The sequence below is a fragment of the Lactuca saligna genome, chromosome 8 (genome assembly GCF_052625555.1).
Source record: "Lactuca saligna cultivar CGN05327 chromosome 8, ASM5262555v1, whole genome shotgun sequence".
NCBI lineage: Eukaryota > Viridiplantae > Streptophyta > Magnoliopsida > Asterales > Asteraceae > Lactuca > Lactuca saligna.
Genome location: NC_136424.1, coordinates 78,433,352 through 78,460,096, shown reverse-complemented (window position 1 = coordinate 78,460,096; position 26,745 = coordinate 78,433,352). Strand labels below are relative to the sequence as shown.

Genomic DNA, 26,745 nt, shown 5'->3' with positions numbered 1-26,745 from the left:
AGATCCTAAACTGTGTTATTTTCGCTCACAAATCTAATTAAGGTATGAAGTTTAAATAAAACTATGGTTGGGTTATTGGGTTACACCGTTTCGTAGTCTTCCTCACTTTGGGAGTCTGTGATATATGAAAGGTAGCATGATGATCGCCTAGGCATTAGTGATTGGATCCCCATCGATGTAAAGTCTGATCATGTATATTCACATTTATAAAAATAAATAAAAAGATTACTTGTGTTCTTAAGTTTTTGTTTGGTTCATTTCTCTCAAGTTTCTTTCGTACATGTATTTCTTTTTCATGGTCGTTTTTATTGCATGTATTCATTCTTAGCTTTTAGGATCCTTCTGTCCCCTTTTGCTCTATGTTTCTTTTTGCTATCTAGAAATCATCATGTTTCATCCAACTCTTGTTATTTCTTGAGGACAAGAAAGGTCTAAGCTTGGAGAAATTTGTTAGGTGCATTTTGTGCACCTTTTTGCATATGTTTTAGTCCCTTTTGTGTATCTATTTAGCATAGTTGTTATTCATTTTTCGTGCATTGCATCCAATTCATGCTAGTCTCTAGAACAACCTTATTTGCACGTTTTCATGTTCTTTTAAAGTAAACCGGAGGTTAGAACGTGCTTTGGGAGGTTCCGGGAAGCATTGGTGAAGATTTCGGGATGATCGGGCGAAGAACGAAAAAGTCGGAAAAAATCAAGTTTGGATTTGGAGTCAGAGGAGTACATGGGTCGTGTTAGATTTACACTAAAAAGTCGGCACATGGCGTGTTTAACCAAGAAGAAGGTGTTGACTATGCTGAACATGACCCGTATCAGTTTAGCCTATTTTAACACGGACCACTTTGACCATGCTGAACACGACCCGTGTTAGTTTAGCCTATTTTGACACGGGCCGTGTTCGACCCAAAATCTGCCTTTTGACAATTTTTCCTATATATTACGGGACGAGGGTCATTTTTACACACACACATCGTATCAGAGCACTATTGGTGAGAGGATTTTGAAGGTTTTTGCAAGGGTTTGATCATTTGTCATTTGGAAACATTATTTCTCTTATTTGTAAGTTGTAATTGCACACTATTTCCATCTTTTTAACTTGTGATCCTGTTCTAGCCATGTGTGGCTAGAACCCTATTTTCTTAAACTTTATGTCTTGACTTTTAGTTGTGATTTCAATCATGTGATTTCAATCATGTGATTTGATGTTTGTTTCTAATTTCTATCTAGTGAATTTGATTTTGCCTTAATCGAATTTTTGATTCTAATTACAATTCTTATTGGCCATCTGAATTAGGGTTAGGTCATTCAAGTTATCTGTTTTGCAAAATACGTAATTGTTTTGTGAAATAGAGCAAGTAACAAGCACTAAATTGAATTCTTTTGATAACCCTAGTGCAAATCATATTCACACATTCTTACGCTCCGAGCTTGTGAGGAGTATTGAATGTTTTTGGAAAAATTCACATAAAGCTTAATGCAATCTTTCATCCTAATTATAAGAGCTTGGTTAGATTAGATTGGTGAGGTTAGAGTTAATCATAGAACTTGTTTTGGTTAATTAATGTAGTGAATGAGAAGTGTTAGAGCTTGTTAACATTTTCAAGTACCAATTTGGGTAGAATTGAACAAATATGATGTCATCTTGGAATCACATAGCTAAGTCATTACACATAGAGTTGGAGTCCTTAAAAATTCTGAATTTCCTTTAATCAGCTAATCGTTTGTTTTTCCATTATATTACTTATTTGAATTGTAACATACAACCCCCCCCCCCCCCTTTTTTTTTTTTTACTTTTGGCGATCAAAGTACCTTGCGCAAAGAGGTATAGACTGGTTGTCCCGTGTCTCTGTGGTTCGGCCCTGCTTGCCTTGTACTATATTTTAGTGCAATATGGCAGTGTTCTTTTTTAGTATATCGTACCCATTTATTTGTTCGGTTTGACACGCCTAACAAACCAACTAGTGGTCAATTTAGTAGATGTTTAGTTGGTGGACTAATTGTATAGAATAGGAAAAATTAACACATAAGTCTCTTTTTCTTTTGTTTAAACTCAAAAAGATATGGTAGAGTTATGAGGGAAATGTAGTTGGCGATTTTGAGATTAGGGAAGATCTAGGAAGAAGTTTGAAGTGTTAGTGAAGAAGAAAAGCCTGAATCAATTCATTTGAGCTTTATAGCATCATCTGAACGACGTCAACTCAACCTAATATTTGTTGGGTTGGGTTTGGGTTGGATTGAAAGTTTCGGATTAAGATTGTCACCCCTACACTTTGAGTCGTGAAAGTTTAAAAAATGCTCTCTACTTTATAGAGAGCAAACCTCCGAAAGATGATTTGTTTGGGTCTATCCTGTTGCATTCTTTAGTTAAATATCTAATTGGGGTCTAAGGTTTTATTTGGATAGTGACTTACTTCCATGTACTTAGTACTTAGGTTCTGATGGAGTCTTGTTTCCATTTTGACTAATGGTTTTTTGTTTTTTTATATAAAATCTTTAATGATCGTGTTCGACACGGAATGTTCAAGGGCTTCTAGCTTCTAGCGTTTGACAAAACGCTCAGTTTTTAACAAAAAGTCTCGTTCGGCACTACAAACTTCTAGCGTTTAGTTTAAAGAAAAAGCTTCAAATCCAAATGCTACTTGATGTAGCGTTTAACAAAACGTTACAAACTATAAGCTACCTGCTACCAACTAATTTTGCCGAACACATCCAATGTCATTTTAGAAAAAAAAATTAAGGCTACAAGGTATGCGTTAAGATCCTATGTGGCATTACATAATGACTAATGATGTTATAACACAATGAGCACACCCCCATCCAATGTTATGGTAAGGGGTATTGGCATCATAACATATTAAAATTGGAGTTCTCTCTCACACACACATTTATGCACATATTATCCTTTTTTCCTCTTAATATCATTTTATAACATAAGAACATCACCCTTATTTCATATTATAACATGTTGAAGTGTGACATGGCCGGTGTTATAAATCCATCCTGAGTGGTACGTCATTCCTTGTAGCCTAAACACATTTAATAACTAAAAGATTGTTCTTAATGATTTTGTGAATTTTATGAATTTCTTGAGTTTTCTACTTTTCCAAAAAAATACAAGCCCACATATTATCCCAAGTTGAACAAAATATGCGCAAGTCCATGACTTCGAGACACACAGTAAACAAGCAATTCACAAACTCACCGGACCCACGTATCCATCCACACACGTGCCACCATTGGTCATCTTCTTCTTCGATCTCTGCAATTATACTACAAATTATCGTCTCCCATTACCATCCAACCTTTTAGAGATCGAAGGCAATCTCCATGGCTTTCACCATTGCTTCCACCTCCCATTCATCCCTCTCAACAAGGGGAGAGTTGACCACGAAGTTACCTTCTGTGGGAAGGAGCAATAATCCAAGGTACTTGTTGAGAAGCAGCCATGGATTGAAGCTTAAAGCAACTAAAGGAGGCGTATCAAGTGTATGTGAACCACTTCCTGCTGACAGACCAATATGGTTCCCAGGAAGCTCTCCTCCTGAATGGCTTGATGGCAGGTCAATTCTTTAACCTCTCACTTCCATCTGAATTCATACATGACAATTAACATATACACATGCTTAATATATCCTCCTTGATTTTTCTTGATAAATCTTAGCCTTCCTGGAGATTTTGGGTTCGACCCACTCGGCTTAGGTACGCAAATTTCAACGGGTTGTCTTCTTTTTTATGTAAATCTTCAAAGTCGTGAGAGAAAAATTATTTCTTGATTAGGATCTGATCCAGAAACACTGAAATGGTTTGCACAAGCTGAGCTGATGCACAGCAGATGGGCGATGCTGGCAGTTGCGGGAATTCTTATCCCAGAGTGGCTCGAAAGCCTGGGGTTTATCGAAAACTTTTCATGGTTCGATGCTGGGTCAAGAGAATACTTTGCTGACCCAACCACATTATTCGTAGTGCAATTAGCTTTGATGGGTTGGGTGGAAGGTCGAAGATGGGCTGACATGGTCAACCCAGGGAGCGTTGACATCGAACCTAATTTTCCCAACAGGAAGAAACCAAAGCCGGATGTCGGGTACCCCGGTGGGTTGTGGTTTGACCCGTTCATGTGGGGAAGAGGGTCGCCGGAGCCAGTGATGGTTCTTAGGACGAAGGAGATCAAAAACGGCCGGCTTGCCATGCTGGCGTTTACAGGTTTTGTATTCCAAGCCATTTACACCGGACAAGGTCCCCTTGAGAACCTATCGGCACACCTTGCAGATCCTGGTCATGTCAACATTTTCTCGGTAGAGTTAACATCTTAATTTTTTTACTTTACTTTTCTTCTTATGATCAATATATGAGCGATTGGTGTTTCGATCTGTTTAACTTAATTTATGTCTCATTTTCAGGCCTTCAGCACCCAGATTCAGTGATCGATGCTTTGGTTACTAGCCTTCCTTCAATCACAGTTTTTGTAAACTTGTATGTTTTGATTGAGTTAACCAAGTAGTTAAAACTGTTTCAAATTTAATCTCATATATGTATACATATGCTTTGCTAATTACAAAAGAAGTGTGTTTCATCGTTGGGTTATGATTTCTTAGTTTTCAAGAACGCTATTGTTCTGCTTAATTCGATGGACAAGACAAACACTAATATCCCACTCATAAAGGTTTGGCCATCCCCAACCCATTCAAATCCTGTAAGTTTTAATGGAATTCTCATAGTATTACATTTTTTTATTCAACTTTATCTTAGATCATCTTCCTATGTAACTATTTATAAAGTTTTTTGGTGCATGGTAAACACATTCAGAACCACCGGGCATGTTTTTTTGAAGGTCAATACTTATACAACCATTTAAAAAACTCTAAGACCGACTCTAAACATGCACAATAGGCCAGACCAGCCCAGCTTGGTCCACAAAAAGCCCAATCTTGATGGAATCATGGTAAACGTGGACCTTATAGGTACAGAAATCGTCATGTTAAGCCCGCAAGCTATATTCTAAGGATAAATATATTTTCATTTGATTATAGGTAATGCATACAAATTATAAATATGTGATAGTTTAGGGATAAATACAAGAAATTGCAACATACTTGTCCCATCTAAAATCATTTTTATATTATAATATAGTACTTAATGCCGACAAATTAAGTAATATATCTTAAAAATAAATGCAAAAAATAGCAACATATTTTTATTGGAGTTTTATAATATAATCTTACTTTAATTTTTATATTACAACATTATACAACAAAATGGATCCAAGAGCAAGCAACTTTTATCCGGTCTATCAACATTATATATGCTCCCAATAGATCATCCTATTTCCTCCCCATCTCAAGTCTCAACCGCGCCTAATTAATAGGAAAAAAAAAAAATCCGACCAGCCCGACACCTAAGCAAAGCCTGGCCCTATAGTTGAAAAACAAGCTAAGCTTGGTCTATTCTTGGTGTAAATGAAATATCTATATATTAACTAATACTTCATCTTTTAACTTTTGTTTATCCATATTATAATAACTATTTTTTCCGTAACTGGAATTCAGCATGTTAGTATTTTTTCAATACCTTCATTTAAAAATTATAAAGACAGAGTAATATAATAATTTTGCTTCGGAATAGTCGATTTTGTTGTGCTTGATACAAAGTCAATCAGTTGAACTAAACACATATACAAAAAAGAGGGAGAAAACAGATTATGTGTCAAAACCACACATCCACCAACAACCCCTACATATTCAATAACTTTGACCTTGTGCATCGGACTGCTGGTCAGCGACAACTGGTCAAAGTCCCAACAGGTATAGTAGGTTGTAGATGTTCTCCTTTTTGCTTTTAACACAGTTTCTACACAAGGAAACAGGCGATCGAAGAAGATGAAGATGGGTCCAACGTCATCTCAAGTTATGTCGAGGTTGAACCTGCAACCAAACCCAGAAGGTGGTTTTTACGCAGAAACATTCAGAGACTTTTCCGTTAACCTTTCCACTTCTCAACTTCCCCCTCGATGTAAGTAATCCTACTTCTTTCGTAATCTTTAGTCGATTCACCAACTGTTACAGAAAAGTCTTTATCATTCTCTTGATCTAATCTTCTTGATTTTACCCTCAAACAGACAAGGTCGGTCGTCCGATTAGTACAATCATATACTTCCTGCTTCTAACCGGGAGTGTATCTCACCTCCACCGTCTTCCAAGTGCAGAAACATGGCACTTCTACATGGGTGAACCTCTAACGGTAATTACATCCATCATCTTCTCCAACAGATTTGATTTGTAACTAGTAACAATAATTAATGTCATCTTCTGCAACAGATATTGGAAATGTATGAAAAAAATGGAAGTGTCAAGTTAACGACCATCGGACAAGATATTGGGGAAGACCAACGACTGCAGTATACGGTGCCACCGGATGTGTGGTTTGGTGCGTTCCCTACAAGAGACTACAACGTATCGACGATGGATTATTCAGTCGTGAAAAATGCAGCGAGGGATGCAGAGAAGCATTTTTCGCTGGTGGGAACCACGGTTGCGCCTGCTTTCGAGGTCGACGACTTTGTGCTGGCTAATCGTTCTCAACTCGTTTCTTCTTTTCCTGCTTATCAATCGCTTCTTTCTATGATCACACCTTCTGGTTAGAAGGCACCACGTCCATGTATTTTAGGGTATTTGATTCGGATCATGTGTAAAATACATGTTGTGAGAAGGTATAGATGTATTGGATTTGTTTTAAATACTTCCGTAATAAGATGTTATTTATGGTTTTCCACGCATGTTTGGTGACTTGTCTAAAATAATGTCGTTTTGGTCCAAACTTGATTAAACTTACTTAAGTGGTTTAAAAATACCACTATATTCCATTTATATACTATATTTTGCTAAAAACCTAATTCGAGCCCCCAAGAAAAAGATACGACCTTTTATAGCGCCCATAGAAGGATTCAAGCTTCGAAGATATGATTATCAAATTTCAAAATCGTGTTCCAACAGCAAGAAACCGATTTTGAGCAGCAAATAAAGGATTGACTTGCAGATGGTCATCAAAATCCTATTTTTCAAGCTTATTATGGATGTTTACTATTTGTGCTTTGTGCTTGTGGTTTAGCCTCAACGAAAAGGACATATTGGAAGATGTTGAACCAAGGAAGGATGTTTTAAGGTCTCTAAATTTGATGTTTGAAAGAGGGCCAAAATATGATTTTTAGTGGATCGACCCTAATTTGATATTCATGTACAAAACTATCATTTTTCAAAAAGTTACAAAGTTGAAAGATAGCAAAGTACCTCAAAGAAATACTATTGTTGTAAACAAATCCAAGTTTAGAAAAGAAATGAAGAAAATTCAAAAATGTGAAGATGGAAAAAAATGGATATTTGTTGTTTTTATTCATGAACTTGCTTTTTTTTTTTAACATTATGAATTAGGTGTTTGAAATATTTTTGTAGTAGTCTGCAACAAGTTTGCTAAAAAAAGATCTAACTTTTTGGCTTTGTTAAAACGTACCATTTCATATTCTTCTTCGTGATTTAAGCCGAAGGGTATCATGTCATAGTTCTACCATTGCAAAACTCTCCACCTCATCTCCATCCTAACTCTATATATAAGGGCGTGTTCGGTAAAAATAACGGGTAGTGGTAGCGGGTAGCGTTTTAAATTTGGAGCGTTTTGTTAAACTAAACGTTGGAAGTTTATAGTGTCAACGAGATTTTCTGTTTAAAACGGAGCGTTTTGTTAAACGCTAAAAGTTAGACGCTCTCAAACGCTTCGTGTCGAACACACCATAAAAATCCATAGAAACAAAATCAATTTGATCGGTTCCCCTAATATTTAGCTGAAGGGGCGGTCAAGGAAACACAATACCTCCAAAAAAAACCTATCAACCCTTCAAGCTTTTGCATTCTACAAGAAACAAATAAAAAAATAATGTGTCTCCAAAATAATCAATCGGAAACATACTAAGGTGCGAAAAAAATAATCATATTAGTTTGATGAAGCTTGATCGGTTGATATGGGTTTACAAATCTCTTGGGGAAACATAATGGATACACGCGGTTTTAATTTCTTTATAACACTTCAATCACAGATAAGAGTTGTAATTCTAAAAAAAAAGTATCAATTCAAATAAACATTTAACAAAACTGTTCTTGAACCTTATATTATTTTTAAAACAAAAGAGCAACTTATTGAAATCGTATTTATGATTTGATCAAAAGTACCCATTTGGTCTCTAACTTTTTTTTTACACTTAGCTCGTTATTGTGGTCTGATTTTGTTATGTTTTTCATCCCTATGGTCTTGTTAAAATTGCACTTTTGGTCATTGATTTATGTATGTAAAGAACGAAACATGCAACAAAATCAAACCATAAATTCAAACGCAAATAATAATAATAATAATAATAATAATAAGGGACCAAAATAAGAATTTTGATCAAAGCATAACAAGGATTTTAATAATTTGCCAAAAAAAAAAAACTATTTTTATAATTTTGTCTTTTGTCAAATATAGCCAAAACTAAAGAACCCATATTATTATAAACTATAAATCCATGTCCCCCCTTGCGAAAATGAAACGAATAGGCCAACGCGGGTGGATAAGTCACATCGGTATTCAAGGGGGTTGGTGGGTTCAAGAAATATATAGCGCGCCTGAAAGTTGAAGAAGAGCAACAGAAAGATGGCTCCAATGGCATCAGAAGTCGTCGGAAAGTTAAACCTTAAACCACACCCAGAAGGTGGTTTTTTCTCGGAGACATTCAGAGACACTTCCATTACCCTTTCCACATCTCAACTTCCCCCTGAATGTAAGTATCTCTTCACCTTTTCACACCAATCCGAGTCTGTATGTTATCATGTTCCTTGATCGAATAATGCCACCATCTTTATGAAAAATTACATCACCTTCGCATCGCTTTAACTTATAAATTCAAGATTCACTTCTTTCTGAAGCCGTAGTTGAATCAATTTTGACCGATCACTAGTTCTGGAAAACAAAATTAACAATGAACCCAATTTGACCCTTCACCGGTTCTTTAAGAAATCGATCTAAATCGATTTCGACCCATGACTAGTTTTTTTTTAAAAGTATATATAGTGTGATTTGAAAGTAAATGAGAGCCCTAGTTTGAAATGAGCAAATCACAAAAGGGGATTCAAGATTCAACATTTTCTTACAATCGAAAGATTCAAGAAGTCTTTTTTTTCTAATTCTGCTACCTGATTTTATGCTACGAACAACAGATAAAGTCGATCGTCCCATCAGTACAGCGATATACTTCTTACTTCCATCTGGGAGCGTCTCACATCTCCATCGTATCCCAAGTGCAGAAACATGGCACTTCTATTTAGGCGAACCTCTCACGGTATGCTTATTATATCGCCTTTCATGGTTATTTGGGTTTAGATTCGAGTTTTTAACACCATTTTTTCTGCAAAAAAGATACTGGAAATAGATGAGAAAGATGGGAGTTTAAAGTTAACATGCATTGGACAAGATATTAGTGAAAACCAACTGTTGCAGTATACCGTCCCACCAAATGTGTGGTTTGGAGCGTTTCCTACAAAAGACTATGAGATATCTTCATCAACAGATAATGTTGTTGTGAAGAATGCACCCAGAAATGCAGAGGAACATTTTTCTCTTGTGGGGTGCACTGTTGCACCTGCGTTCCAGTTTGAAGACTTTGTGTTGGCTAAACGTTCTGAACTTGTTTCCCGTTTTCCTTCTCATGAATCCCTCATCTCTTTGATTGCATTTGAAGATTAGGTGTGATTCAATGTAGTTTTGGTGGTTGTTGATTTTGTTTGATAGTTACTCTTTCTTTACAAGTTTTTATGAAATCGGTATGTTATTTGTGTCATATTGTATTATGAATAACGAATTATCTATGGTTGAATCGTGTAATATGTATTTTTCAATGTGTTGGCAATGGCAATATTTATCAGACATGATAAAAGCAAACGACATTTGATGCCAGAATGTTAGAATTATAAACGCAATAAATAGCGATATAGTTTCATTTGTTTGTGTGCTATAGCATCTTACTTTCAGTTCTTTCTATTACAACATTGTACTTTCAGATCTTATCAAGATTTTGTATTTTGAAAAATCTACTCAATCATAGCATTGTGTTGTATTTGGATGATATTGCTATAAGTGGTAGATTTTTCAAGGTATGAAGTTTTAATACGAATGAATGAAAGTCCAATGCTATAATAAACAGATCAATGAAAACACATTTTTTTTTTCCATTTAACCCTTTATTATTATTTTTTTAAATTAAATGGGTTACCTAACTATAAGGCCAAAGTGTGTGGTCTCCCTACACTTCTTTCAACAATGTAAGTGGCATATCACTTCTCGGTCACTCCCCAAAACTTAAAGAACATAGTCACCCCACACTACATTTCATTTTTTTAGATTCTTTTAATAAATATATTTAATGAGAACTAGAAAGGTGTCCCCCCTTTGGCGGGTTGGAAGGTGTCACTTTTCCGTGAAAGTATAATACATTGCTTGAAATGGTAGCCACAGTAAACTACATTGCTATTCACTGCAATTTGCATGTACATTACTATTTCTTAACAGGGTGTCTTTATATGGGAACATGGGCTGTATTTGAAAGTAAACATTCATAACTTTCTACTGTAAATTTAAGATGAAACAAAATCAAACATGTCGATTGTAAATTAAATAAACACAAGAGAACAATCAGCCAAATATGTACCCTACAAATTTGGATTGCTTGGAAAAATATATTGTAAGAACAAACAGGATTTTTAAAGGTTTATATAACAATCAAACCTTAACATGTTCCTGTACAGAATGCATTTTAAGCTTTAAATTGTTTTTCCTACTGGGTATCCACACGGGTGTCAATGTATATGGATTGGATTCACGTAAATATTTCAGTATATGCACTTGATATTATATAAATAAAATAAATAAAGAGTTTCAAGTAGGACATTCATGTTTACACCACACATGATACATAACGGTTCATGATAACGGACAATGTTTTTTACCATTACTGCGTTAAAGGCTTAAAGCACCCGAAATTTCATTTGTATTCAGAAAGCAATTGAAAGTGGTCATAGTGTCAAAAAAAATATAAAATCGAATGAGTAACCAACACCATATAAAGAAAAGTATTAAGATTTAACATAAATGGTAGCATTTCCACATACCTCTGCCCCAACACGCAAAACCTGATCTCATAAGTTCTTCTGCCAAAAAAAAAAAAAAAAGTAACAGCACATTAAACCATTAAAAGAGAGATAAAATTATCAAATCGGTGTAAAAAGACTCATGTTCATATGGAAAGAAAGAAAAAAAATTTGGACCTTGATTCTTCTGATTTCTTCGTTGGAGAAGACGAAAACAGTAGGACAGACACAGAACCGTGTATCGAGTGCTGGGTAATTGCTTTGTGTTTTGATAATGAAGTGTATGTAACCATTTTCAGAGGTTATAATCAAATTCGGAAGCATCAAGGGCTTATTTTTTGCTGAATTTTTCAATTTTAGTCCAAAAAAAGTTTTCTTGAGTAATTTTGGTTCCAAAAACTTTCGTTTGCAACTTTGGTGCTTACTTGAGGATTTTTTTTAACGTTTTGGCCACCATTCAAAGTAAAACGGCTATATTTTTTACATCAAAAACTCAAAAATCAGTTAAAATAAGCATAAATGGTCATTTTACATGGACCAAAATTGCAAAAAAAAAAAATCTATACTAAAGAACCAAAAATGTACAAACCTTTCTGTCCAAAAGATCAAACTTTTGAATTCACTTATTTCTCTTTTCCATCTTTTCTGGAACCGAACAGAGCAAAAGAGATCTATTTTATTCTGAATTAAAAAAAAAAATTAGAAGTAGTAATTATCATTCAAACAAAATGATGTCGTAATCTACAACAAATACCAAACTACTTTCATTTATTTGTGTATTATATTATAGACTTCTACTTTCGTTTCTTTCACATTTTTTCACATTGCTAATACACGTCAATAAACAAAAGGGTAAATTGTAGGAGATAACAATTTAATTTGGTTTTTTTGGGAGATATAATAAATGTAACCAATACTATTAATATTTAAGTCATAATAGCAAGATACACGAACGTAATCAGTTAATATTAAAAGTAAAAAATAAAGTATGTTGCCCTTGGTAGTAGGAAAATGGGAAGTATGTTGTTATGTATGTGTTATTTAAAACCAAAAGTGTAAAATGACCATCTAATATGAATAAGCGGGAGATAAATACCTTTTTTGTTGTTTCTGCAATCTATGTGATTAGTATTTGCAATCGATATTAAAAACATGAACAAAAAGATGTAAAGCTGAAAGTACATTGCTATTTAGTACATATACCAACTAAATAATAAAAAATGCAAGAAATAGCAATGTGGTTTGGTTTTTGGTAAAAACAAATCAAATCAATTGCTGAAAACAATAACCAAAATGTGTAAACTCAAAGTACATTGTTATTTAGGGTTTCTTTTTCTGGTAAAAAAATCAAAACAAATTTAAAAAAAAAAAAGAGGAAAAAGCTTTAAATTGAAAGTGCAGTGCTATTTACTGGATTTATAACCAAAATATAGAAAATGATTCAAATGGCATTGTATTTTGGGTTTTTGGTAAAGAAATTAGAAGAAATTGAAAAAAAAAAAAAAATACTGATTATGATACTCTAATGAAGACAAAAATCATTTATTTATATTTTTCTTCCCAAAAAATAAAGAAAATGATACCTACAGGTACATCTTAAGACTGTGTCAGTTTCTAAAATAGTGGACTAGGAGTCTGCCAAAAAACTTTAAAAAAAAATAAAAACATGTTTAAAATGAGATTTATGTCATAATTTGGCAACAAAAAAGAAAAGTATTTAATCTAAAATGAAATATTAGGAAATCATAATGTTTGGAAACGAAAATGATAAAAATCTTGAAGTAAAATAGAATATAAGCTCAAGAATTATTTAAATCTTCTTTATACCGGTTGAATTATAATTGTTGTGATTGTATGCCAACTGTACCAGCATAAAATTGCATCAACAACATAAAACGCAACATGTATGAGATCATATATTCCTGAAATAATCATAAAGATGCAGTAAGAATAAAGATGCTCTGTTGCAGCCCTTGGTCAGATGAAGAAGAGGTACACCAGCGTTATAATTCTTAGCTTCTTCACAGTTGCCTATACTCGAACAACCAGCTAAATCATTATAGCAAACCCTCCATTCCTTTGCAATTGCTTCTAAATCTAACATAATTGCCATAGGAGCAGTTGTTGACAACCGAATATTTGACAATAGATTTCTCATCTAACACGCTAGAGCACAAATTGGCTGGTAAAAACAAACATTTTAAGGATAAGATAACAAACTTGTTAGAATTTCAGAAAAACTGACACAAATAAAAGAGCATACATCTATAAAAACTTTCTTGCTTCTTGCTCTCAAAAGATTGTTTGAGGGAAGTGGGGGGTCAATTTCAAAGAGGAACATATTACCAAAAAATAAATCAATAAATAAATAAAAAGATTTTGGTCCTATATTTTCCTGTCAAATGGACCACTTCCCTTAACTACACACCTGAAAGCCTTCAATTAAGTCAAAATACCATGAATACTTATGTAATCTGTTACCATTGGCAACAGATGTGTGAAAATGTTTTAATGATGATATAACATTTTAATAAATTCCTAGTACCAATCATATAAGTTGAAAATAAGTCTTATACCCCTTACAATTATATGGGGGGAGCGTAATATCAAGTTAGGGTAATAGTAATTTTTGTGACCTACTCAAAATCATTTTTTTTTTTTTTTTTTTTTTTTTGTTATGTTAACAGACTCTTTTACATTAAAAAAAATCCAATTTAAATAGACCTAAATTTCAATTCGAAAGTAAGAACTGAGAGTTGGGTTTGAGTTTTACGAATATACCTGGAATAAACACGTGGAAGAAAGGGGATTCTCTGGGTCTTCTTCCGGACAGTCTCTTCGATCCCAAAATCTTTATCCACAATAAGATAAGTTTATCCCAAAATCTTCATCTCCAAAAGCCACCACCATAAAACCCTCTTCAAGCTTCTCCTTCTGCTCATAGTATATCAAGCAAACAATAATAATAAAAAGTCAGGTCAATGGTGCACGAAGTGCAATGAAGTAAGTCAAAAACAGAAGCCCAGGAAAAAAATAATAATAATAATAATAATAATGGATAAAAAATACCTCTTCCTTCACTGATCTCTGCTGAATATGGTAGATAAAAGATAAAAGTAGTAGATGTCAGAGATAATTCTTTGAAACCGAAAAAAAAATATATAAAAGCACAAATTTTAAGCCATATTGATTTACATAAAAAAAAGCCGAAGAAAATGAACTGAAAGAAGGAGGTGAAATGAGAGAAAGCATCATAAATCATAAATGGTCCCTGTGATGGTGAAATGATGAAAATATCCTCCAGTTAACGGACAAACTTAACGGAGTTAGCAAAAATGACCAAACATCAAAAGTTTTGAAAACATAAGGACCATCTATGGGGTTTTTAAACCACGAGGACTAAACTTCAGATTTGTGGAAACCATAGGGACCATTTATGATGTTTTTTTCTAAAATATACTTATAAGGCTTCTTTCATCTCATATTTTAGAAACAAACATAAAATTCATTAAAAAAAAATAACAAGTTAATATACTTAATTCACAACTTAATAGTTAATACATTTAATTCACAATTTAATATATAAATTGATAGTTTAATAAAATATATTTACAAGTGAAAAATTACATATGATGATGTCTCGAGGCTTGGAGGTTGTATTAGATAACAGTTGAGACACTCATCACAATTCACACCTTAAAAAACTTAAATTCATATTATTTGAGAAAACACTGGTATAATATAAACACGTTTAAATTTACATTAAAATTAGAACTTATAAAAATTCATTTAATCACAACTAAAACTTATAAAAAAGCATCCATTCACAACTTAATACTTACAAAAAATCATATATGTTTAAAATCCATGCATTAATAATATAACATCCGATTCAAAGTACTTTTTATTTTAGACACTTGGTGTGTTAATGTTGTGCATAATTGGTCTCTAAGGGGCAGATTTTCCAACTCCAGGAAAGTTGCAGTATGTTGGGCGTACTCTTTATACGTTGCGCGTACTGGTGCAATTCTAGATCACTTGTCTTAACCACGTACACGGGGCGTATGGAACCCTAATTTTTAGGGTTTACACCATATTTAAACCTTATGATAGCCTCATTTAGTCATGTTTAGCCAACCTCCACCCTCCTTGTCCTAAAGTCGAAACCCTAATGTATTTTGTTTGTGAGTTTTGAGCCTTAAAGATTGTTTATTGGTGGTTTGTAAAGGAGAAGAAGAAGTAGACTATTGGTTATGGTTCAGAATCTAATTATTAATTGGATGCTATTTTATGATGATTGCACGGGGATTTTATCGGACCAACAAGAAGAGATTTATCTGAGTGTTTCAGTAGTTGGAGGTGAGTTTTCTCACCATATCCATGAGTCGAAGGCACCAATGCCGACCAATTTCTTGTTATGTGGAAAGTTTGTTGTTTTTGTGATAATTGTATGAAAGACCATGGGGGTAGCCCATGACACTTGTGTATAAGACCAGGATTTGTCCATCGACATTGCAAGGAAAGACCATGGGATTAGCTCTTATAAAATAAATACTTAAATAAATTAAATGTGTACCAGGAACGGGACGTTACAAGAAGAGCTCGGGATGATTCCAGTGCACACACCATTTATTCAGCCTGGGATGTTTATAGTCTGATATATTTGACAGATGTTATGATATTCTTGAGATACACAATTTATGATTTTTACATGTTGAATGATAATTATGGTATTATTAATTATTTAAAACGAAAATTTTAAACTGTATTTTTGGGATGTTTTAAGCAACAACATTGGCGCGGCGTCAACTGTGGTAGATGTGGAATCATATTGACGGTGGGAGCATCAGATGTGGATGTCAGATCTGTTGGTGATGAATTCCATCAGATCTATTGTTCTGACGAAGAAAATCAGTGAAGTTTTCTTGTATTCCATAAGATCTGGACGTCGAAGATCTGGAGACGAACTAGATATGGACTTTAGAGTAGAGTGTGACGTTTTTGGTGTTCCAACAAAGCATAATAGTTAATGTTAGGTGGTGGTCGGTGATGATAAGGTCGATTATCAGATCTGACTAAATCACACCAGATCTGATATGTTTTGTGTTTTAGAGAGAGAAAGTGAGGCTGAAACAACTTCTTGACTCCAGATATGAGACCAGGTGGCGATCAGTAGTGGACGTGGAGGTATTTTCATCAGATCTATGTTTCTGTTGGTGGTAGGGTAACGACAAGGAAGAGGAATTCACGATGACAATGATGGAGGAAAGTGGTGGTTATCACTGCTCGCCAAAGCTTATAATCTGGAGGAGAAGATCGAAGATCTGAAGTTAAAAATAATAGATCTAAAGACGAAAATCATAGATCTAAAGAAGAAAGTTGTAGATCTGAAGAGGAAAATCGTAGATCCGAAGCTGAAATTGTAGATTCGAAGAGGAAAATTGTAGATCTGAAGCTGAAATTATAAATCTGGAGCCAACCTGATCTTGTGGATCTGGTGGTGGAGGTTCGTCGGTGGTAAGTGGCGGCATCGGTTTGCCGATAGTAGCGGCGACAGTCAAGGGTGGTGATTGGTGGCTAACTGGTAATAATGTTTGTGTGTTCTTCAAGTTTGAGATGAGAGATAAGATAAACATGTGAGAGTGTATATAGTGTGTATAGATCTAATATAACAAAAGATGAAAATGAGTTTTTTTGTTATACTTTAATAAAAATTGTTCTTAGCCTTGGTTCTCAATCTTTTGTTTATATATATATATATATATATATATATATATATATATATATATATATATATATATATATATATATATATATATATATATATATATATACTACTCTACTTATAAGGAATAAAATACCATGAATTTTGATATTTTTTTTGAACATATGCTCCTTATTTGGTCCGATATAAAGTTGAGTCTAAATCGATCATATTGCGATTGTTTTATAAAGTCACGACTCCTATAAAATGTAGGGGTGTTGATCGGGTAATTTTTTCGGGTTTCAGGTAATTCAGGTCGGGTAATTCGGGTTTTTTCATGTTAGAAAAAATACATGTTACCCTACCCAAACTAAATTTGGGTAATTCGGGTATCACGTAATTTGGGTATCGGGTCGAGTTTGGGTAATTCGGGTATTACACGAAATATATAATTTTTTTTTGAATTTCACCTGAAAATAAATTTAAGATAAAATTGCAAAAATGGTCCCTGTGGTTGGCAAAATTCTACAGTTTTTGTCCAAAACGAAATGTTGGTGCACCATTTATCCAAAATTGGATCTTTCTATTGTTTTTGGTCTCTGTCAACATAAAAAGACTATTATATTCTTATATTTGTTTTTTTTAATTTTTTTATATTTATTCAAATGTTTTTCATTAATTAAATTGAGAAAAAATCTCTCTCTCTCTCTCTCGCGTTACGTGATTCATTAGAGGAAGAAATAGGGCATGTTCATCATCTCTCCTTCTCCACAACCTGCAACTAAAAACAAAAACATATGAACATCTTCTTCTTTGAGAGGAAAACGAGATTGTGTGAGAGATAGAGATGCAAAGAAATGGGTCTAGGAAAAGAAAATGGTTGCAAAGGAAGACTCGATTCACTCTTTCTCTTCCACCACCATCTCCGTTCTCTGATCATATCGACCACCATCTATCCACCGCCACCGCCACACAAATTCAGTCTCACCATCATCACCTTCATCACCTTCATCCATTATCAGATTTTTTTTTTAACAAATCTCAATCATTCAAGAATCACCATCGAGATTAGTCTAACATAAACAAGAATGAATCAACATCATGTGAGGTAGAATTGATTAACAAATTGTAAAGCAAACCGTGAATGATAAAACAAATAATGTGATACCTATTCAACCATTTCAGAACCTGATTCAACATACCAACACCCCCACCATCTCAATCAATTTCAAGAATCATCATCGATTATCAACCCAACAACTTATCACTACCATTATTCCTCTTGATAAACCATCTCCCAAGACACCTTAATCAGCCACAATCAAACACCTTCCTTCACCCCTTTCCCAAACCACCAAACAACCCTTAAATCGGATCCTTGAGAGCTGCGATCAAAAATACATATGCACGCCTATTAATCGAGCGATTAAGGTTTACTGGGTTTAAAGTGGTTGACTCTTGACAGATTTGAAATCGATTTCGTCCCCTGATATGTATTCAACTTCTCAATCGATTTCAAAAAGTGTATGTGTGTGAATCCTTACTAAAGCGATGATGAGCTAAGAATTCTTCCAAATATGCATATTGTTGTTTTAGAGGGAGAAAAAGATGAAATAGGGACAAAGAGGAGTGAATGAGATGAGAAGTGAAGATTTAGGTATTATGGGATGGTAGGATGAAAATGTGATTTGATGAAGAAACTGATGAAGAAGATAAATTGATAAAGAAACCAATGAACTGAAGATTTGGGTTTTTTTAGAGAGAGAGAGAGAGAGAGGGAGGGTGGTATTATTTTCTTTTTATTTTTTAATGAAAATAGTAATAAAAAGTTAAAAATAAATAAAAAAAGAATCATTAAAGGGCAGATTCATCATTTCATGTTGGGTTTGGACTAAAAACACACAAAATGTCAACCATAGGGACCAAAACCACACAAGGTATCTAAAATTGGACCAATGGTGCATCAACATTTAGTTTTGGACCAAATCTGTAGAATTTTGCCAACCACAGGGACCATTTTTACAATTTTATCTAAATTTAATAAAATAAATACGTCATGCTTTAGTAGTCTTGTTTATATAAACAAACGAGACATAAACGAAGTTACTCAAGCTTTGAACATTGAGATTTTTTAGTCAATAATACCTGAGATATCAAGTAATTTTTATAACAACTTAATTTAATCTAATAAGATGTTAAAAAAAACAAATACTTAAAGATCTTAATTTAAAAGTTTAAAATGTTTAAGATAAATGTAGCCATAAGTTTTGGCATTTTCTGAAGTTTCGTCAAGATAATGAGTTTGTTAGTTGCAATAAAAACTATAATGTAGAACATGGGCAGATCCATAATAGATCCCAGGGTATCCCGGGATACCCCTTAAAAAAAATTTGGTAGTATAATTTTTTTAGAAAAAATTCATTTTATATAGTCTACATATACATAATATTAATATGATTAGCAAGTTAATAATACAAAATGTAATTGGTTTAGTTGGTTAAGGTGTTAAGGGATGTTTCTAGAGGGTCCAAGTTCAAATCTTCTTGCAAACATTTATTTTCTTTTATTCTCGCAGCTCCTTTTCTATAGTTGTATAGAGATTATACCTATTATATTATAATGTTGTGAACATTATGCACAAGTATTGATTTGTCCAAGTGGATAAGTGTTGAACTTTTAAAGTTGAGGTCTTTATTTTGAATCTTGGTTGCTACATTGGTTTATTTTATTTTGTTTACTAGTTTTTCAACTTGTTTTTTAAAAAATTTAAAATTATCCCACATCAGCCATAACATGAAATATATCTCTTATACATCTGTTATATAAGCAACACAAGTTTCTTAACTCTCAACAAGTTAAATTTTTGAATGTGTTTAGGTTTAAACCTGAAACCGAGTTTGGAAAATCGAAAAACTCGAACCCAGTTTGGGATACCCCTCAACTTTGAACCTGGTTCCGCTACTGATCTAGAAATCAGTTAAGTTTTAAGGAACATGATGATATATAAACAATTATTTTTAATATTGTTAGTGTCATATTATCATAATAAATAGATTCATGTTTTTCAATAATGATAGTTAGTTTAAGTGTAATCAAATACCTGTTATAAAGTACAAACTCTACAAAAAAAAAAAATTTTTTTAAATAATTCAGGTATACTCGAACCCAAAAAATGTACCATTTATCCGACCCGAAAAAATTAGGTTACCCAATTATCCGATATCCGACTTACCCGACCCGATTTACACGATACCCGAAAAAATCGGACGGGTAATAAAATGTCTTACTCGGTGAATTGAATAAATCTTAATATGCCGGACGTGTCGCCTGCTCATCTTTTGTGGCACTACCTCCGGCCTTAGCCAATCCTTTTTCTTTGCACATTTTCCCCGTAAATATTCATTAAAAGTGCTGACGACAGCGTAAAGATACGCATGCAATGGGACCTGCCTTCGGCATCCTCGTGGGTTTAGACGACAAAATAACCGCAACGTGTCACACCTCCATAATCCCCATCATGCCGATACGCGTCCATTTCAGGTCGAACTACCTCGTACCTCACTCGATGCCTATCCTACTACGATGATGTTCTTAATAGACTCTCCTTTTTGAATTTAGGGCTTCTATTCCCACAACATGAAGATACCGTTTTTCGCGCTTTAATCGATACCCGGTCAGTTCTTATGCTTAATGCAATTTCTTTCAAGATGCCAAATTTCACATCTTTTTATTCGCGTGTTAATAGTTAATTATCGGGTTCCCCTAAATCACAACAATTTTGTATCATTTCTAATCAAAACCAGGATACTACTACGCATTAGCTAGGCGAATACCACAGCAGATTCTTTCTCCCCACATTGAACTGTTTTATGTTAGTCGATTTTAGGCCGTTTTAGTGAGAATTATAACTGAAAGCTGATTGAGTATGAACTTTATTCTAATTACCTAACATTATGCCCTAATTCTGATTACATGGCACTGAAACTGAGTTCCGAACTTATCATCTATGAACTAGATATTTGACAATCAATAACAAATAAACACAATTGCAGAAGCTGTGTTTGATCTTGGTCTATAGGAAGATGTTAGCAGAAGGGATGAGTAGTTATATGAATGAGAGTACACATAAAGATCCCCACACGCTAGCTGTCATTATTGCAGCATGTTTTGTCCTAATAGCATTGCTTCTATCAAGTGTTCTAATTGTTCAGCATCTCAAATGGTATACCAATCCTGAGGTTAGTTGATTTTTGATTTTGTAATATCAAGATTTTGGATGTGCTTTAATGAAAAATCATTTCCAGGAGCAAAAATGGATTGTGGCAGTTCTCTTTATGGTTCCTGTCTATGCCACCGACTCGGTAAATTGTTTCTGTCAATATGAGTTTGATCAAACTTACATATTCAATTCACATCTTTAGGATCAAATTTGGATTTCTTGTTAATCAGATTCTGTCATTGTGGAAACCCAAGTTTGCTCTTGCTTGTGACATCTTAAGAAGTTGCTACGAAGCATTTGCTCTTTATTCATTTGGAAGTTACTTGATTGCCTGTCTTGGTAAGCAATTAAGCATAAAAATCCATCTTTTTTTGTTAACTTTTTGTGCAAAGTGTTAAATATGATTATCTTGTTAGGTGGTGAAAGAAGAGTGGTTGAATTACTTGAAAATGAGAAAGAAAAGCTTCTGAAGAAGCCATTGTTAGATGGGAAAGACGTGAGACTGGATTTAAATAGAACAGCATTATGCAAATTCTTCAGACAACCACGTGTCCTTGGGGAGGAATTGTTACAAATTGAGAAATTTGGACTAGTTCAATACGTGAGTTACAAAACCATTGCTTAGAATATAGTATATACCTTAATAATATAATCCTTGTTTCTGTGTAATTCCATCAGATGATATTGAAGACCTTATGTTCATTTTTGGCAATGATACTAGCACTTGTTGGTGTATATGGTGATGGTGAGTTCAAGTTGTACTATGGGTATGTATGTATGTATAAATTTTAGTATATTTCTGTTTATTTTCAAAAAAAAAAAAAACGATGAAAAAAGAAATGAGAATGGATATTGTGTTATTGGTACAGGTACCCCTATATTGCGTTTGTTATAAACTTTAGCCAAATGTGGGCGTTATACTGTCTAGTGAAATTCTACCATGTGACTCATGAAAGACTTAAACCAATAAGACCCCTTGCAAAGTTCATCAGTTTTAAAGCCATTGTATTTGCAACTTGGTGGCAAGGTGTCGGGATTGCCTTGTTATGTTACCTTGAAATTCTTCCTAATGGAGGAAGATTTCAAACCGAATTGCAGGACTTTTTGATTTGTATTGAAGTGAGCTTTCCTTGCTACAACTCAACTCGTTTTTTTATCTGTCTGGATTTTATATTTATATTTGTTTATTGCAGATGGCCATTGCAGCCATAGCTCATACTTTTGTATTCTCAGCAAAACAGTATCATTATATGTCAGTATCCGAATACGGGAAACTTTCCACCCAAAAAACAAAAGTAGTTGTGGAAGTAGATGAGGAAAACCGGAAACCCATGCATATTGAGAAGAAGGAGACACATGTTGAGGCTCCTGGGACTAGTGTCAAAGAAAGTGTTCAGGACATAGTTGTTGAAGGTGGTCAACATGTAAGTTCTCTTTTCAAACCGTCGCTAATAAATAAATCCCCTTCTGTGTCGCTAAAACTTATACTATCTGTTTTTTCTAGGTTGTAGAGGATGTTAGACTGACTATAAATCAAGCAATCGAACCTGTCGGGAAAGGCATGACAAAGATCCAAGAGACGATCCATCATTTCTCAGTTGGTGATGAGAAAGAGAAACAAGAAGTTGAAGTTGATGAATACGAAAAAGATGTTACGAAAGTGGGGCCCGATGACAAGAAGCTTGAAGTACGAGTCGAAAAAGATGAACAAGAGATTGGGAGAACTCATTTGACCCGGGAAAATTCAGAAGTTACAATCGAAGAGTACAAGCATGCCGTATCAAATTCTGAAAGAAAGCCAAGTAATTAATCAACCGTTGTGGTTGTGGTGTAATGACTTGTATTATAGATGGGGCCATTTTGATTTTTCCACTTTCCACACCAAAGCCTTGGACTCTTTTATAATATCAACACCTTTGTTTTTCTACATGTTAGCCTGTATACATTTTTACAATGTCATCTATTTTTTTTTACATGAAGCACACCATGTTTTAGGTTGAATTGAGATCAATTCGCGAGTAAAACTCTCATTAACATGTTTACTCATACCATCCACAGCATCCAAAACACGTTACGAAACCACAAAATTGGGTCAAAACGATGGAGCATTGGTTGTTGATTCTGGAACAAGCTTGAACGCAGCACATACAACAACACTTGCCAAACACATTTGCACAGCAGTTTCCGGCGGCTACCGCCAGCATCTCCGTTTGGGTGGGCAACTTTGGTAAGAAACCGGGAGGAATGTTTTCAATTGTTGCAGTCACGTTGCCAAATTCAAGCCCTAATTGATGCAAAACTTTAAGTTTTTCCGTTACTGTTTTAGGATCGGCGTCCTTTTTCCCGAATTTTTTCGCAGGGGGTCCTGTTTTTAAGATGATCATACGAGTGTATTCTGACACAATACCAGTCTCCACGCTCATTTTACCGACCTTCACCTCCAGCTCTGTATCGTTTGAAAGCCATGCCTGAGCTGTGTAGAATTCGATCTGTTTTTTCGCCAACACCTGGTCAAAGTCAGTGACATGGTTAGAAAGAGATCACGTAACATGAAAGTAGTAAAATTGTGATTAAAGACCTACTTTGTGAAGAGGTATGTCGTTGGCCCGTTGTCCTTGAATGTCGATTGTGAAGTTGGTCATATCGGGAAGAATGCCGCTGGCTTTTAGGGTTTCCGGGAAACCACCTTTGTATCGACCTGATAGGATCAATGGCCTTTCACACGAAAGGTCTGGAATTGTACAAGGGTGGATCTGTAGGGTTGGAGTTGTAATTAGGTATTTTATAAACGAGGAACTGTAGTAGAAAATGAGGAAATTAGAGATGCAGAGAAACATACTTCTAGATCATCAAGACTGTCTAGACCGTCGATTACAATGTTGGTCAACACGGTAGAAGAAGCTTTGGAAAACCACGACTTTATTCCAGTTTCAATTGATTCTGATCAAACACATATTAATTTCCTTTGTTAACTTTAATGAATATAAATAATCCCACCAACTGGTAGTGAAGTTCAAAATAAACCTACTTCCTTAAGTTGGTCACTTATATAATGAATCTCCGTTGTGAGTGTAATTCTGTTTTCTATATTTGGTTCCTCATAAGGTGTCCAAATGTGGAGAATTTTGATTGGATAATTAGCATGATCTTATACTCTAAATATGGTAATTAAACTAATCAACATGTTTGGTTTTTTGTAAATCGTTTTACAATGAAATATGAATTATGTACCTGCATCGTAAGAAGCATCATAATGACCCTTGCCAATCATTGCAAGCATTCGCAAGAAGTAATGATTGCAGTATGATCCTGCACAATTAAGGCATGCAAGCTTATCACATCTTCCAGATCTAAAATTAAAGGAGAAGGCAATCACACTTGCAATTAAAAACACTTGTTTAATAATGTGAAGCAATACCTATACCAAACGTGTTAATACGAGGGGTCAATTCTGATTCTTTGTTTTGTAGTTGTTTCTTTATAACTTCACAGATTTGTCTCTCATTTTCAACAGATCCGTCAGTAATAAAGAAAATCATTGGAACTGATTTACTTTTCCCGGAAAACATCTCTATGGCCTAACAAGAAATCAGATAATCTGGTTTATTATTATTATTATTATTATTATTATTATTATTATTATCATTAACAAATAACGACACCAATTAAGTGAAAAAACAATAACCTGATTAAGAGCTATTGAAATGTTTGTACCACCAGCCGCCACAAAATTCTTGTCAATCCATTGGGTTGCATTTCCAATGGATTCCTTATTTGCTAACTCTAAACTCGATGAATATAAATGAGTCTCATCATTAAATGCCATTATACCAAAACGATCCTCTTCATCAAGCTTTGAGATTGCTGATATCACTGCATTCTTTGTAACCTCAATTGTGTTTTCCTTCATGCTTTCACTCCTATCAACAACAAAAACAACTTCTTTCCTGCACATCTATCATATAAATTGGACAAAATCACCATTCTAAACTCAACTATTATATTATATACTTCCACTCTCAACTGTTATATTATATATCAATATCACAAACCTTTTTACCCTTATGTGGTCCTGCAAATAGGTGTAAGGAAAACATATCCCTTTGATCAATATCCAGTGTTGATGGAGACTGCAGAAGGACACAACCAAATGAATTCGTTGCAGAGACCTAAAACATGTTACAAACACATATCATGTTACTTGATTTTATTTTTATGATAAAAAAATATATAAGGTGGATGAGCTTACGTGGTATTTGTATACAAAATCTGTAGCTGACCATGAAAGAACATCAGCTTCATACAATAAAGCCAATTTCCCTGGTTCTCTCTTTCGTTCCTGGATTAAAGAATAATCAAGTGTTTAATGATAGGATTAAAGAATAATTAAAGATCGATACAATCTGTAATACCTTTAGTGGATGACTAGTAGTGTTACACATAACTTCGGTTGTGAGACCAGAGTTAATACTGAGTTGTATCTTTTCCTTTTTTGGGAGTTTTTTTCCGGCAGGGGTGACATACTCCGGAAAGGTATAAGGCACATCTAATATGAACTCACCATCTTTATACATTACTTTTTGCGACCATCGAACTTTGACTGAAACATTCGAACCACCGTCAACATGTGGCACTGTTAAAGTAAAGATGTGGGGTTTCAGAAGGCCTCCTTCTTCAGATGGCGCTACACTTTCTCTTTCCCCAATTTCTTCCATTGGAGCAAGTTGAGTTGAGTATGTTATTCTTGGTACTTCCACCTCCGCACCTAGAATTGAACCCTGTTAGCCAAATCATATAATATTATTCCAGAATTGTACAAAATTAACCTAATGCAACCAAACCAAAACCTAATTGAAATCCCTAAGTCGAAAAATTAATTACCTCTTCTCCCATAGGAACTGCAATTCGACAACTGCAGCTTTCGTCTCCCATGACGCAATGAACCCGCCAGGAACCGCTCATTGTCACGAACGCCGTATCCAAATAACAATCCACCTCAAACGAAATTCCGTTCATCTGAAGAGGAATCAACGCCGGCGGATTACATCTTCCGTGGACGTGAGGCTGGTAACTCGGCATGTCAGGGTTGTCGACGATGGCTGGGTTTGAAATTACGGCGTAAACCATAGGCGATGTGGGGTATAGCGATCGTGTAGCTTTCTCCATCGGCGTTATAGGTTTGGGCGGTGCCACTGACCGGTCATTACCAAAGTATATACGCTTTGCTAACCTGAGGCCATCTTCGACCCCCGTCGTGAAGTTGTCGTCGGACATTCTGAATGATGTTGACTTGTAGGGTCAACGACGGGAAGAACAGGGTTTCTGGGCGGAGGCGGAGCTATGGTGCGCTTCGTTTTCTTCGTAATGTTTCACGTTTTTCTTGGTGTTTTGGGGTTGAAGCTAGGCCGGCGATCTTTCGGCGATGTTAACACCGGAGAAACTGACGGGAATCCAACGGTCTGTTGTGTTGCATGAAACGAATATGGTGTGTGTTCCTTCTAACCGTAAGCAATAACGAGCGAGATTTCAAATCTTACTTTTTGTAAATTTATAGTATTAGTCCTTAATTATCAGTAGATGTTTACATTTCATCCTCCTTATGGTTAATTTTATTTTTCATCCTCAATCAATCACATGTTTTCAATTCAGCCAAAAAACG

The 26,745-nt window shown here is 34.6% G+C and overlaps 5 protein-coding genes and 1 long non-coding RNA gene across 6 annotated transcripts; 4 read left to right on the top strand and 2 right to left on the bottom strand.

The window, feature by feature from the left end:
- The first annotated feature begins 3,209 nt into the window (after nt 1-3,209).
- LHCA6 (PSI type II chlorophyll a/b-binding protein (Lhca2*1)) lies at nt 3,210-4,571 on the top strand. Its single transcript, XM_078967951.1, has 4 exons — nt 3,210-3,561; nt 3,663-3,700; nt 3,779-4,293; nt 4,399-4,571. Exons 1-4 carry the CDS (start codon nt 3,329-3,331, stop codon nt 4,420-4,422), a joined length of 810 nt encoding a protein of 269 aa, XP_078824077.1. The 5' UTR covers nt 3,210-3,328; the 3' UTR covers nt 4,423-4,571.
- A 1,016-nt stretch (nt 4,572-5,587) lies between these two features.
- Nucleotides 5,588-6,770, top strand: LOC145009260 (uncharacterized). The gene is made up of 3 exons (XM_078967952.1): nt 5,588-6,007; nt 6,114-6,235; nt 6,313-6,770. Exons 1-3 carry the CDS (start codon nt 5,875-5,877, stop codon nt 6,634-6,636), a joined length of 579 nt encoding a protein of 192 aa, XP_078824078.1. The 5' UTR covers nt 5,588-5,874; the 3' UTR covers nt 6,637-6,770.
- A 1,897-nt stretch (nt 6,771-8,667) lies between these two features.
- LOC145008996 (RmlC-like jelly roll fold protein) lies at nt 8,668-9,915 on the top strand. Its single transcript, XM_078967646.1, has 3 exons — nt 8,668-8,801; nt 9,238-9,359; nt 9,437-9,915. The coding sequence occupies exons 1-3, from the start codon at nt 8,675-8,677 to the stop codon at nt 9,761-9,763; spliced, it is 576 nt and encodes a 191-aa protein (XP_078823772.1). The 5' UTR covers nt 8,668-8,674; the 3' UTR covers nt 9,764-9,915.
- On the bottom strand, nt 8,799-14,353 carry LOC145008997 (uncharacterized). Its single transcript, XR_013663711.1, has 6 exons — nt 14,233-14,353; nt 13,945-14,097; nt 11,753-13,345; nt 11,341-11,634; nt 9,214-11,223; nt 8,799-8,980 (listed from the first exon to the last, which is right to left on the bottom strand). It is a non-coding gene; the product is annotated as an uncharacterized LOC145008997 (long non-coding RNA).
- Nucleotides 14,354-20,222: 5,869 nt separating this feature from the next.
- On the top strand, nt 20,223-23,013 carry LOC145012842 (organic solute transporter ostalpha protein (DUF300)). The gene is made up of 10 exons (XM_078971643.1): nt 20,223-20,407; nt 20,486-20,540; nt 20,920-21,105; nt 21,172-21,228; nt 21,317-21,425; nt 21,503-21,687; nt 21,765-21,853; nt 21,956-22,205; nt 22,280-22,510; nt 22,591-23,013. The coding sequence occupies exons 3-10, from the start codon at nt 20,950-20,952 to the stop codon at nt 22,894-22,896; spliced, it is 1,383 nt and encodes a 460-aa protein (XP_078827769.1). The 5' UTR covers nt 20,223-20,407; nt 20,486-20,540; nt 20,920-20,949; the 3' UTR covers nt 22,897-23,013.
- A 61-nt stretch (nt 23,014-23,074) lies between these two features.
- LOC145012841 (uncharacterized) lies at nt 23,075-25,859 on the bottom strand. Its single transcript, XM_078971642.1, has 9 exons — nt 25,499-25,859; nt 25,336-25,425; nt 25,139-25,255; nt 24,772-25,041; nt 24,505-24,664; nt 24,318-24,395; nt 23,926-24,026; nt 23,669-23,839; nt 23,075-23,593 (listed from the first exon to the last, which is right to left on the bottom strand). Exons 1-9 carry the CDS (start codon nt 25,799-25,801, stop codon nt 23,126-23,128), a joined length of 1,758 nt encoding a protein of 585 aa, XP_078827768.1. The 5' UTR covers nt 25,802-25,859; the 3' UTR covers nt 23,075-23,125.
- Nucleotides 25,860-26,745: the final 886 nt, after the last annotated feature.